Source organism: Elaeis guineensis, chromosome 8, assembly GCF_000442705.2.
Source record: "Elaeis guineensis isolate ETL-2024a chromosome 8, EG11, whole genome shotgun sequence".
Classification (NCBI taxonomy): Eukaryota; Viridiplantae; Streptophyta; class Magnoliopsida; order Arecales; family Arecaceae; genus Elaeis; species Elaeis guineensis.
In genome coordinates, this window is record NC_026000.2 from 17776973 (window position 1) to 17791761 (window position 14789).

The window sequence follows — 14789 nt, forward strand, 5'->3', positions numbered from 1 at the left end:
ACAATAAAATAACTGCTGGTCCATCAAGAGCTCTTTTCCAAAATAATTCAAAAAAAAAACTTAAATACCAAAATATATCAAAACGAAATTTATTTACCAAACTAATGCAAAAGGAAAAAACGCCATTTTGAATGGCATTTTTTCCCCTTCCACGTCACCCCCCATTTCCACGGTGGCATCGTCCCAAAAAAAAAAAAAAAAAAAAAAAGAAGAAACGCCATTTGGAATGGCGTCTTTAAAAACGCCATTCAAAATGGCGTTTTCAAATTTTTCCACCAAAAAAAAAGGAAAAAAATTGTGAAAAAATGAGAAAATTGGTTTTTTAAAATTTAAAATTAATTAATAAATTAAAATTATAATTTTGATTGAAATTAAAAATATAAAGATTTGAATTTGTAATTCATTAAAAAAATTAATTTAGAATTTTTATTAAAAATATTTTTTAAAAGATGTCAAAAAAAATCTTAAGAAATAAAAAAAAAATTATCATAGAAAATAAAAAAAAGAGAAAGAAATATGAAAGAAATAAAAATATGAAATTTAATTGAAAAACATCATTCGAAATACTTGTCCTAAAAATTTTTAAAAAAATTATAAATTTTAAAATTTTTAAAAAATAAAAAAAAAAAGAATTATAATGTAAAAATTTTAAAAAATAAAATTTTAAAGATTAATTGAAATTAAAATATTATTTCAAATTACTTTCTCAAATTAAAAATAATTAATTTAAAAAAGATTCAAAAAATTTTGAAGAATAGGCTAAAATTTTTTTATAAAAATATAAAGAATTGAAAAAAAATAGAAATTATAATTGTAATTGAATAAAAAATTTTATAATTTTTAATTTTAAGAAATAAGAATTATAATTGTAAATGAAATTAAAAATTATATTTTAAATAACTAAATTAATTTAAATATAAATTTTTAAAAAAATATTATAAATAAAAGAAAAAAAATACGTAATAGAATATCAAAAAGATAAAAATGAAAAAAAACTAAATTTAAAATTTAAAATTATAAAAATTATAAATTAGATTAGAAAAAATATATCATAAAAGAATAAAATTAAATTAAATTAATTACAATTTCTTTTTTAGGGTATTTTATAAATGTGACTTAAAAAAATTAAATTTGAATTAAATTTTGATAAAAAAAGAAATACATTAAAAAGTTTAAAAGAATGAGGAAAAATTAAAAAGTTAAAAAGTAAAAATTTTTAAAAAGTCACAACAAATAAGGATTATAAATTAAAAATTAAAAAAAAATTTAAAGTTTAATTGAAATAAAAATATTTTTTAAATATAATTTATAAAATTAAAATTTATTTAATTAAAAGAATTTTCAAATAAAATTTAAAAATATCTTAAAAAAATTTCATAGAAAGATAAAGAATTGAAAAAAAATAGAAATTATAATTGTAATTGAAGAACAAAGTTTATAATTTTTAATTTTAAGAAAGAAGAATTAAAATTGTAATTGAAAATTAAAATAATAATTTAAATAACTAAATTAATTTAAACATTATTATTTAAAAAATATTTTAAATAAAGAAAAAAAAATGAGAGGAAAATTTAAAATTTAATTTGAATTAAATTTTGATCAAAAAATAAATACAGTGTAAAGTTAAAAAATGAGGAAAAATGTGGAAAAAAATTTTGTAAATTGAACTTTAGAAAAAATAATATTTTTTTAATTAAAGGTAAAGAATACGTAATAGAATGCTAAAAAAAAAAAATGGAAGAAAACTGAAATTATAATTTCAAATGATAACTATTTTAAAATAAATAAAAAAAGTATCATAAAAAAATAATAAAATAATAATAAAATAGAAATTATAATTATTAATTTTAAAGAAATTTAATTTTAATTTAAATTAAAAATTATCATTTAAATTATTATTTTCTTTATTTAATTTAATTTATTTATTAAAAGATTACAAATACATAATTAAAGAAATTAAAAAAAAAAAAGGAGAAAACGCCATAGAGAATGGCGTTTTCCCCTCCCCCAAACCCTTCTTCTTCCTTCTCCCCTCCTTCTCCCTTCTCCCTCTTCTCCTTCTCCCTTCTCTCTTCTCCTTCTCGATCTTCTCCGGCGTCTCTCCGGCGGCACGGCGGCACGGCGGCGAGGTCTCGGCGGCGGTGAGCTCTTCCCCCTCTCTCTCCCTCTTCCTCTTTCTCTCTCCCTCTTCCCCTCTCTCTCTTTTTCTCATGCCGGCGGCGGGCCGCGCGTCCCGGCGGCGGGCCGCGCGTCCCGGCGGCGGGACCCGCATCCCGGCGTGGCCCCCGGCCCCCTCCTCTCTCTCTTCCTCTCTCTCTCTCTCTCCCTCTCTCTCTCCCTTCTCCGTGGCCGCCGGCCACAGACCGCCGGCCCAATACACTCCGATTTCAGGTTCGGATCAACCTTCCCTTGTTTTGGAAACCCTCCAAAACAAAAACAATTACTCACAAAGAGTAAAACAGTTTAGAGCACAAATAAGTACAAGAATGGCTCCTTAAATGAGCGAATATAACATTAAATACACTTTACTCAAATGAAGAAGCCCCTTTTGGATTTCCTCAAAGTGGATGAAGAGTTGAATGAACGCTTGAGGAGTTGGTGAGCTTTGATTGAAGGCTTCTTGAAGGCTTTAAATGAGCTCTTGATTAAGGTTGAAAAGTTGGCTTGAGAAACCCTCTCTTTGAATGCTCTTGAATGCCCTCTTGAATGCTCTTACTTTTCTCTTTCAAAATCTCTTGTATGTCTCTTGTGTATATTGTGTATGTCTTGTATTTCTTCTTTGTTTTTCACCTTTTGAAACATTTTATAGCTTTAAGAAACAAAGGAAAACATTCTAGGCAGAAAAAGAGCCGTTAGAGCACTTAAAGTGAGCATTAAAAGCAACTAAAACGGACTAAAAACTAGCCATTGCGGACAATTCCCGTCGCAGGGGTCGACTCATGAGTCGACTCATGCTTCAGGGGTCGACTCATGAGTCGACCTCTGTTGCAAAAGCCAGAAATGTGGGTTTCTGGATTTTTTGGCCCAAACCAGCAGAGGTCGACTCATGAGTCGACTCATGCCTTGTGGGTCGACTCATGAGTCGACTCACAGGTCGTGCCAAGCCAGAAAACCAGCGTGCCAATAGGAATTTCAGCGTGCCAAGCAGCTCATTGTGCCATGAGTTGACTCATGAGTCGACTCATGCACTTAAAACATTCATAACTTCAAAAATATAAGTCCAAAAACAATGAAATTTTCACCAATAGATCACAAATCATTTGTTCTACCAAATGATACTATCAAATCAGAGTTTTGATAAAATTACATTTTTGCCCCTGAAGAGCATAAAGACTTTTTCAAATAAAAAATATTTGTATCCCTTCAATCTGCTTTGTAATCATCAAAATCAATCTAGGAGCAACATAAATATATCATAAAAATAGTAAATAAAAGAGAAAAAATGGTAATAAAATAGAAATTATAATTTAAAATAAAAAATTAACTTTAATTTAAATTAAAAATTATCATTCAAATTACTATCCTCATTAAAAAATTTAATAAATTAAAAAAAAATAATTAAATAAATTATGAAAAAAATTTAAAAAAATTTTAAGAAAAGAAAAAGAATAAAAAAACGCCGAAGGGAATGGCGTTTTCTCCTTTCCTCCCTTCTTCTCTCCTTCTCCCTCTTCTCCTTTCTCCCTCTTCTCCCTCTTTTCCCTTCTCCGGCGTCTCTCCTACAGCACCGCGGTGAGCTGCCTCCTCTCTCTCTCTTCCTCTCTCTCCCTCTTTTTAAAAAATTTTAAAAATAAAAATTACCAGAAAGAAAGTCAAGGGGTCGACTCACAGAGTGTGGCAGCCAAAAATTTTGCGTGCCGTTAAACTTTTTTAGCCATGAGTCGATTCATGGGGTCGACTAAAAAATATAAATCTATTTTTCTTAGAAAATACGCTTCCAAAAATATTGAAATTGCCTCTAATAGATTACACATCTTTTGTTCTTGCTTTTGAGACTTCAGAATCATATCTGATAAAATTATGATTTTTTTTCTTCATTTTTTAACTTTTTAATGTATTTATTTTTTGATCAAAATTTAATTCAAATTAAAATTTTTTAAGTCACATTTATAAAATACCCGAAAAAATAAATTGTAATTAATTTAATTATTACATTTTATTCTTTTATGAAATATTTTTTTTTATAATTTTTATAATTTTTATTTTTATTTTTAATTTTCTTCCACTTTTATTTTTTTGACATTCTATTACGTATTTTTTTTTATTTAAAATATTTTTTAAATATTAATATTTAAATTAATTTAGTTATTTAAAATATTATTTTTAATTTCAATTATAATTTTAATTCTTATTTCTTAAAATTAAAAATTATAAACTTTGTTCTTCAATTACAATTAGAATTTCTATTTTTTTTCAATTCTTTATCTTTTTATGAAATTTTTTTAGGCGATTTTTATATTTTATTTAATTTTTTTTTAATTAAATTAATTTTAATTTGAGAAATTAATTTTAAAAAATATTTTTATTTCACTTAATCTTTAAAATTTTATTTTTTTAAAAATTTAAATTTAGAATTCTTATTTTTTATGACTTTTTAAAAATTTTAACTTTTTAACTTTTCATCATTTTTTAACTTATTAATGTATTTTTTTTAATCAAAATTTAATTCAAATTTAATTTTTTTAAGTCACATTTATAAAATACCCTAAAAAATAAATTGTAATTAATTTAATTTAATTTTATTCTTTTATGATATATTTTTTCTAATCTAATTTATAATTTTTATAAATTTAAATTTAAATTTTAGTTTTTTTTTTCATTTTTATCTTTTTGATATTCTATTACGTATTTTTTTTCTTTTATTTATAATATTTTTTAAAAATTTATATTTAAATTAATTTAGTTATTTAAAATATAATTTTTAATTTCATTTACATTTATAATTCTTATTTCTTAAAATTAAAAATTATAAAGTTTGTTATTCAATTACAATTATAATTTCTATTTTTTTTCAATTCTTTATATTTTTATAAGATTTTTTTAATCTATTTTTTAAATTTTTTTGAATCTTTTTTAAATTAATTATTTTTAATTTGAGAAAGTAATTTGAAATAATATTTTAATTTCAATTAATCTTTAAAATTTTATTTTTTTAAATTCTTACATTATAATTTTTTTTTACAAATTTTTAAATTTATAATTTTTTTAAAAATTTTTAGGACAAGTATTTCGAATTATATTTTTCAATTAAATTTTAAATTTTTATTTCTTTCATATTTCTTTCTCTTTTTTTTTTCCTATGATAATTTTTTTTATTTCTTAAGATTTTTTTTGACATCTTTTAAAAAATATTTTTAATAAAAATTCTAAATTAATTTTTTTAATGAATTACAAATTCAAATCTTTATATTTTTAATTTCAATCAAAATTATAATTTTAATTTATTAATTATTTTTAAATTTTAAAAAATTAATTTTCTCATTTTTTCACGATTTTTTCCCTTTTTGTTTTGTGGGAAAATTTGAAAACGCCATTCTGAATGGCGTTTTTAAAAACGTCATTCAAAATGGCGTTTTTAAAGACGCCATTCCAAATGAAGTTTTTTTTTTTTTTTTTTTTTGGGACGATGATACAGTGGAAAAGGGGGTGACATAAAAAATGCCATTCAAAATGATATTTTCTTTTTTTTGTATTAGTTTGATAAATAATTTTTTTTTGATATATTTTGATATTTAAATTTTTTTTTTAAATTATTTTAGAAAAGAGCTCGGTCCATCAAACTTCACTTTTTTTCTGATAAGAAGTCTATCGACTTTTTTTTGACAACCAATCCCTGAAAGCGTCGTCAAGGCCGCGTCGCGTCATACCAGCCGGCGATTTAGACCTGCTCATCCGTCCACATCCATGACATCCGGCCGTGCACTACCAGTCTCCTTTGGCACTCCTACTGCAAAGCCGGTTCGGGTTGTATCTTTGGCACGAAAAAGCGATTCATCCTCTCTCACATTATTGACCGTTAGATTGCTGAACGCACAGATCGTAACACGACTATTCTGGGATCCAACGGTGGATTTGCGCGAAGAAAGAGAAATCCTTCTTTCACACAACGATACAAATCCGGTCCACCGTAAAGTACGACACGCCGTCTCTGTTCCAATAACACGCGGGTCCACTGCAGTGCACCACACGATACGATATACTGCGCGCGCTGTCCTTCGCACGATGAACGATGACGCATCACGGTACCGCAAAGGATGGTACAACAAACTGCCTTCTTCTCCCCTAGCCTCTATATCCAAGGACAAGAAAGAACAGCGAAGAGCAACCTTTTCCTCGGATCACCCAGGGCATATCTCTAGAGTATTCCGCCATGGATCACTCGGGGATGGGCAACATGGCCTCCGACGAGAGTTACAGTACCCATATGACCTTCTTCTGGGGGAAGAACTCGGAGATTCTCTTCAGTGGATGGCCCGGCACCAGGGGCGGCATGTACGCCCTGGCCCTCGTCGTCGTCTTCTTGCTCGCCGTCTTCGTCGAGTGGTTCAACTTCTGCCGCGTGGTCAGGCCTCGCTGGGGCCATGCTGCGGCCGGGCTCGCTCAGACGGCCCTGTACGCGGTCCGCGTCGGGCTGGCCTACATGGTCATGCTCGCCGTCATGTCCTTCAACGTTGGTGTATTGATCGCCGTGATACTGGGTCATGCCTTGGGGTTCCTTCTCTTTGGCAGCTCGGTGTTCCAGGCGCGGAATTTGTCGACCGAGGGGAATAAGGGAGACCTTCCTCCCATCTCTTGTGCTTGCTGATTTCTACGGCTTCTCGGTGTGCGGGTGATCTAGTGCTGCCATATATATATATATATATTTAAATGTTTGGTGTGCTGTTTGATTGTAAATTCTGAATACGCAACTTTAGATTATAATTGTTGCAAATTTTGTTTGAAAATAAGGGTGCAGATGTTAGATCTCCAGGGTGTTTTCATCGGAAACCAATTTTCTTGGGCCTCAGTTTCATTTGGTTTATAGCCTAAATAGTTTGTTAACGTAATTGCTTGTTTCCTGAGGGAGACTGAACAGTTATTACACGATGTTTGAAATAGTTCCAGCTGCTAAATCTCTAACAAAAAGAATCAATTGGGAGTTTGGGAGAAGCTCGTTCACAAGATACTCCAGAGAATCCTGGAAGTAGCTTTTGGGGACCTTGCATAGCTGAGGAGTGTACATAGCTCGTGGGGACCTCACATGCATAATTTTGTGTCTCCCGTTTTGATTGGATCCAAATATTTTCCTGCATCAGCTGAAAGATGCATAACATTAATTTTTGTTAAAGGAGATTCATGATCACGTCATTACCTAGGCACAATTAGTCTTGTTAATAAAAAGAACCGATAAAGTATTGATAGAGTCAATGGTGATTAAGCTTAATTGGTCTCCCGTAGAGAAAATTTCTTGAAAATATAGGACCATGCATACCCACCGGATGGAGTATTGACAACAAAAAAACTATTAATTACTATATAATTCCCCATATAATCTGTGACTGAGAATTGAAACAAAGAATAAGACAACATTCATGATAACATTTTATTCACTATGTCACACAACCATCTAAAAATGCCTTTGTTCCTATTAGAAACATGTTCAAAGGGAAAACAATTTGTGATTCATGCAGTTTTTCCGGAATCAAAGAGTACCATCATCAATTTTAATTACCTTAGCCTTATAAAATTTTGGAAGCAATCACACCAAAATTTGAGCTCAGAACCTCAGACTTAGTTGTAATTCTATATAGTAGAATAAACCCGAAAACTTTCTTCTTTGTACTGAATTAGGTTATAACAAAGTAGTTTTATTTTATTCTATTTTATTTTATTTTTTTGAAGGGAAGGCAAAGCCCACCAAGATTGTTTTTAGGGAATGAAATTAAGTTACAGAAATGTTTGCAGAATGAAAGTAGCGAAGAAAAGGAAAGTAGTAGATGAAGGGGCGGGAGAAATAGTATGGGTGTGGAGATTGCTTGCATGCTGGCTCTTCATATTTCCGGATGTATGACTCTCAGCTGCCATCATTTTCTAGCTTTAATGCTTGATAGGTTGCTGGCCCATTTGAGAAAAAAGTTGAAAATAATTGGAGCATTTATCCGGTGCCAATCTTCTTTACATGGTTTCAACTTCATCGAACGTCTCTGAAGACACATAAATATGTTTTTCCAGGCTCTGCTTGGTCCATAGCGGTGACAATTAAGTATCCCAGATGAGTGTCGATCCTCTGTGGTGCGTGTGCTGCACAGCAGGGTGTAGTGCATCCTGTTACTGCCAAATCCCAAATTAGAGAGGTCGGAACTAATCTCAATTTGTAGTAGTTATGTAGATCTCTTCGGTTGAAGACTCCTTGATTGGGGTGAGGAGGATGGGTCTTTAGTTGGGACAAAGTACTGGAGTTGACTTTGACGGCTAAGGTGAGACCTCTAAAAAAGCTCATGATCGGAAGATTTTCTAATGGTAACCCTCTAACGCTTAAGTCAGTTGAGAAATAGAGAATAGAAAAAGAGAGTGGAGTGCCTTGAGGCCTTTTGAGAACTTATTTGGCGTCTCTACTCTTTCTCTATTTATAGAGAGAGAACAAGAGTCATGTACATCGGAGAGACTTGCCGCTCTTCGGATATTGTGCATGGATCATGCTGGCGGTGGCTGCTTCCATGCTTGACATTAATAATTGCCACCTAGGGTAGATCTGATCTCGATAGTTTTTTTCTTATCTAGCCTTTCTAAAATTATAAGGAGAATGGATTCCTTCCGAATTGGGATGCTCCCTTATTTGAATCATCTTCCTCAGATCAGCTGTAGCCGACCTTATCTATCTCGATCATGCCTAAGATTCGAGTCTGATCTTTCTAGGATCGAAAGCTTACTAGATCAAGTCAATTGGTTTGGATTCTTATGTTCAATTCTTTCAGGTCGGCTATGGCTGACGCTTAGTAGCCTCGATTTCAATCGAGAATCGAGTAAATCGAGGCCTCAATTGTGTTGAGGACTTGGTTGACCAAGCCCTAGGTGGTGGTCCGCAACACATCAATAGATGTTGTCCATCACAAGATGGATAACCGCACATAAGCATGGGTCATGCTACACATGACATGTACTGTTAGATGGTCATCCATTCTACGATGGATGGTGTTGCTGTCAAAATCTGGCCCAACTAAGATAGTCTAGAGGGTGTTGATCAATCTGCTCGACTTGTGATGGTGGAAGATTAAGCACTGATCTTTTTTTAAGAGCTGTAGATCCGCACATATAATAAAGAAGAGAAAGATTCATCAAATTGGCTCCGATCGGACCCTCTAATATTTAACACTACAATAGAACAGGATATTAGTGATGTAAAAAGTTTATCGCTAATAATTTATTTTCATCGGTAATAGTTATTAGCGACGAAATTATCGTCACTGATATTTAGTTACAAATAATGGTGTCTTTGATAATTTTTTACGACGGAAAATTTTTTTGTCGCTAATAATAGATACTACAGATAAAAAATTTTCATTGTTAAATTTTTTTTTTCGAAACCTATTCATGATGAAAAAATTTCACCGTAAAAAATAATAATTTTTGATGAATAATTACGTTGCTAATAAGAAAATTATTTACAACAAAATACTTTCATCACTATTAATTTAATTAAAAATTTTTATAAAATTTAGATTTATAAAAAAAATATTAGCGATGTAAAATTTTCGTCGCAAATATGATAATTTTTGATAAAAATTTTCGTTGCTACTAAATTAACAATTATTTACAACGAAAATACTTTCATTGCTAATAATTTAATATAATATTTTAATATTTTAAATTTATTTAAAAAATTATTTACGACCAATTATTTTTGTCGCTAGTAGATTTTTTGGCGACTAATATTTTGTCGAAAATAATTTCATCACTAAAAATTTACATAATTATTTTTAAAATAATTTATGAATATATATTTTAAATTTATATTTATAATATTCTTTATTTATAATCTATAAAATAAAAATAAAAAATTTATACAATAAATCTATAAATAAATTTTATCATTTTATTATATTAAATTAAAATTATAAGAGATCTAAAATAAAAATAAAAAGCAACATAAACAGGCCGTCAAGTGTCAGCATCTGCAGAAAGAAAATGGACTGAGGAAGGAGAGCGCTCGAAAGAGCTCGGACCGACCTACTACTACCTCATTAGCTGCATCATCCACTCTATCTACGCCATCCGCACCATCATCTGGATCTGGAGCAGCTGGTACTCGTCGACGCGTGTAGCCAACTCATCAGTTCGCTGCTCAGTCCACTGTCAATCCTCAGTAATCTGCCTTTGCATCTCTGCCAGCCGAGCATCGTAGGCAGCATGAATATCAGTCCTGAACGAGCGTGAGAATGAGGGAATAGTGATCCCATGCCCTAGACCCCTAATATAATAGGATCTTGTACCAAGCATTTGATCATAGATCTCCTCATCTGTAGATGCGGTCGAACCCTCAGGGGTAGGCCGGGATCTAATGCCTATCATACAATCTTGAAAATTAAAATTATAGCTATTTTAATTCCGTACTAAAAATCAAACTACGAATGAAAAAATAATTAAAAAAATTTACAAAAAGCTCTTGGCTCTTCGTCGTCCACTCTCCTGATCGTCACTAATGGGTCCGCTAGTAGATATCGATCCTACCAGGAAGCTCGCTACTCTTTGCATCTTTCTGCAATTTGAGAATAATTAATTAAAAAAATTTTAAATAGTTAGAGCATTAACATATGCAAATTAGAAATTACTTATCATCTGCTCCATATGACAAGCGAACAACCTCGAACCCTCACAATGCGACACGGTCTGTCTCATCCGATTCACGGTGTTCTAGGCACATCATCTCTATACAGTTAGCAGTCAAATTAGTAGGTAACAAATTGAATTTAAGAATAAATAATTTAATCATTAAACTCTTTAAAAAAAAAGTTTGGATGTATAACCTGATATGTCGGATCCTCGTAATATCGGTATATGAGAGTCCAATCATCTATAGTGATGCTGTCATATGGCCGCTGCCGCGCTAGCTCTACCCAATAGTCCTGCATCACATGGTACCAATGCTGATAAATACGATGGCGATACTTCTTGAAACACAAGCATAAATAAGTGTCCATAGCTCGACGCATGCGATCCTCCTTAAAATCAATAATATCAAACATATCCTACCAATAACAAATATTAGAAGAATATCGTGCTAATTAAATATTCACAGTATAATTTATTTAACCTATAACTGGGTGTAGAAAATCTCTCTCTGAGTTTGTATAACGTGACGCCATTCGAAAAGCGTCACAGGGGCATAGCTGCGACATATAATGCCTAGCTCGGTCTGCCATGACTCGCACCATCCCCTAATGGGCCTGGTGTAGCTGGATGGTATCTCAATACAGAGATGCTGCCCTGGGTGCTCGCATCTCCAACGCTCTAGAGTAAAGTTCATCGATGGACCTCGCCCTCATCTCACCACCGGTGGAGATTGACCTAAAACAACAATAAATAAATTATTAGTATGATAGCTTTTCAAATAAAAAAATTAAATTTTATTATATAAAAAGTATAATAATACCACTCAGATCCGTCTCACTCGGACCTACCTTACTGGGACCTACCAGTGCAGGACCCTCTGGCAACTCTGCTGGTGCGGCAATGGAAATGGGTGAAGGCGCCTCAGCCTTAAGGGTAGGCTGCGAACACGAATGTCGTTGTCTATCTCTTGGTGCCATACGTGTAATTTTTGACATATAAATGAATATAATATTGAATAATAATAGTAAAAAATAAATTATATTCTAATAAATAGAATTATATCGCATACCATTATTGCAAGAGAAGATTCAACAAAAAATATAGATCTACTCATCAATATTCGTATCTTCCTCGATATATAGGTCCTCCTCCGAATCACAATAATCGATTAATGTATCATTTTCTATCTCATCATCATTTATGAACTAATCGTCACCCTCTGACTCATCAAGATTAAGTACAAAATCAGCTTCAACTTCATTGGACGGTAGATCAGTCCTATTCAAAAGAGCTGTTACAAGTTCTTCATCAACAAGAAGCTCGGCTAATATTTGTTCTTCCTCTTGAAAAGCTTTCTCTTCATGTAAATCTGAATTTTCATCCATCTTTAGTCAGGTTAGTATGTCATATACACCTCTAGGGGTTATTGTTTGTACGATATGCCAATTACCTCAATACTTTAGATCCTTCTAATATATTACTTGTTTTGCTTGAGTTGCTAACATATACGGCTTATTCTGGTACCATGTTCATGCAAAGTTTACACCGATAAAGTGTGGATCGATATGAATATCGATCTTTTTATTGCTAATATCCCACCATTTATATTGAAACAAGAATACAGAATTATTGGATCCATACTTCAGTTCTATGATATCTATCAATACACCATAATATTCAATATCTTTTTCTCCTTTATATCCTATCATAGCAATCCCACTATTCTGGATCCATCGTTGCATCTCAAGCTTTCTTGTGTGAAATCTCATTCCTCTAATGATACAGGATGCATAGTGGTTAACCCTTCGATCGTAGCCACATACTAAATCATACAACTCATCGGTCGCATCCTTTTCTTTATTGAAATACTTATATTTCATCTACACCATAACATAAAAATTTATATTGGTTCAAATAAGTATTTCTATAATTATTAAAAATAATATATTACTAGTGCAACTTATAAGGTCTCCAAACTATTTTATAAATTTTTTCCTATGTCGATCATCGGTATCCGTATTATTCTTTTTGGATAGTATATTTTTGTGCTCACTGCAACAAGTCATGATTTTTAATTTTACATCGATATAAAAAAATTACTTAGAATATTAAACAATATGCTAAGATAGTACTTACTCATTGAAATCTTTAATTTCTTCATAATTATTTGAAATATAGAAGTGTGCCTTGGATAGCTCATTCACGTTCATAAATTCATATTTTCTTCCACCAATGGGTCGAATCATTTGTTTAAATACAGACAGTGTCGGTTCATTATCACCCAATTCACGGTTTAAGTTACGATATGTACGATTGAATTTTATTTCGATATCGTCAAGATACATCGAGCAGAACATGATACACACCGTAGCTATGTATACTTCCACTATAGACCCTTCAGGCCGTACTTTATTACACACATATTTTTTTAGGATACATAAGAATCTATAAATAAAAATAAATTTATATTTTAAAAATATATTTATATTTTATAATTGATATGATAAAGTACGTATAATTTTTTTATCTTTTAATAAGATACATCTACTGATAATATACCGGTCCGACTAAAAGAGCTACCTTTGAAAGATGAATAATCAGGTGGACCATAACATCAAAAAATGATGGTAAAATTTTTTTTTCTAACTTACAAAAAAGAGTACAATATTCTTCTTAAATTTTTTAAATAAGTTAATCTTTAATTTTCGGTAACATAGTTCTCGGAAGAACACTCCCAACTCAATCAATGCAGTATAAAAATCACCATCCAATTAGCCACGCATGACCACAGGAAGCAAGCGTTGCATCATTATATAAAAGTAATGACTTTTCATGTCAGAGATATTATCATCGTTGTTGCCAACACACCACGATACGTTTGAAGCGTAAGCATCAGGAAACTTTATGATTTTGAACCATCCACAGAAACTCTTCTTTTCTCGCCAAACAGTGAATAACATGCAGGTGGCATAAAAAATATATCACATCAATGAACTAAATGCAACTTTGATCGAATTTTTATTTTCTACAAATCAAAACGAGCTTTTGTACTATCTTTTATTTTTTCTGAGATGTTCAATACAGTACCGATGATATTATCATAAATATTTTTCTCAATGTTCATTACATCCAGATTATGACGAAGTAGTAGCTATTTCCAATAGGATAGTTTGAAAAAAATGATTCGTTTCATCCAATTCAGCTCAGCTTCAGTACGCTTCTACTTGCGAGTACCCGATATTTTCTCAAATTAGACATTTACAATGACTTCAAGTTGTTCTAAAATTTTTGCTCTACTTAACTCCTTAGGTGGCAGATGTCGGTCAGACTTACCATCAAAGTATTGATTGTAACAGATCCTCCAAGAGTGATTACTAGATAGAAACCGCCAATGACCCATGAAGCATATTTTTCGTCCATACTTTAAATATAAGGAGGATGCATCCTTATTGCATATTGGACAGGCCAGATATCTTTTGGTGTTCCACCCAGATAAATTTTCATATGCAAAAAAATCATTTATGGTCCATAAAATTGAAGCATGCAACTTAAAATTTTTTGGACTCACAGAATCATATGTCTGTACTCTATTTTTTCATAGCTCTTTCAGATCATCGATTAACAGTTGTAGATATATATATCAATTTTATTATCTGATACTTTTGGATCCAGAATCAACAGTGATACAAAAATAAATGGTTCTTTCGTGTACTTCCAAGGTGACACATTATATACAACTAGCATCACAGGCCACATGCTATAGGAAGTACTCAAATTGTCAAAGAAATTAAATCCATCTGTCACTAGACCAAGTTGGATATTGCGCGGATCACTCGCAAAGTGCAGATGATTTGCATCAAAGTCTTTCCACACTATAAAGTCGGTCGAGTGGCTAAATATGTTCTCCTCCGGAATCTGCTGCTCATGATGCCATCTCATTTTTTTAGCTATCTTTATGGATATATACAACCTTTGAAGTC

At 31.4% G+C, this 14789-nt stretch overlaps 1 protein-coding gene across 1 annotated transcript; it reads left to right on the forward strand.

Annotated features, from left to right (window-relative positions):
- The first annotated feature begins 6248 nt into the window (after positions 1-6248).
- On the forward strand, positions 6249-7010 carry LOC105049921 (copper transporter 1). Its single transcript, XM_010929719.4, has one exon. It carries the CDS (start codon positions 6371-6373, stop codon positions 6803-6805), a length of 435 nt encoding a protein of 144 aa, XP_010928021.1. The 5' UTR covers positions 6249-6370; the 3' UTR covers positions 6806-7010.
- The last annotated feature ends 7779 nt before the right edge of the window (positions 7011-14789 follow it).

Bases quoted from the DNA above. Each gene is read 5' to 3' on its own strand.
- LOC105049921 (XM_010929719.4), top strand. From the start codon at position 6,371: ATGGATCACTCGGGGATGGGCAACATGGCCTCCGACGAGAGTTACAGT.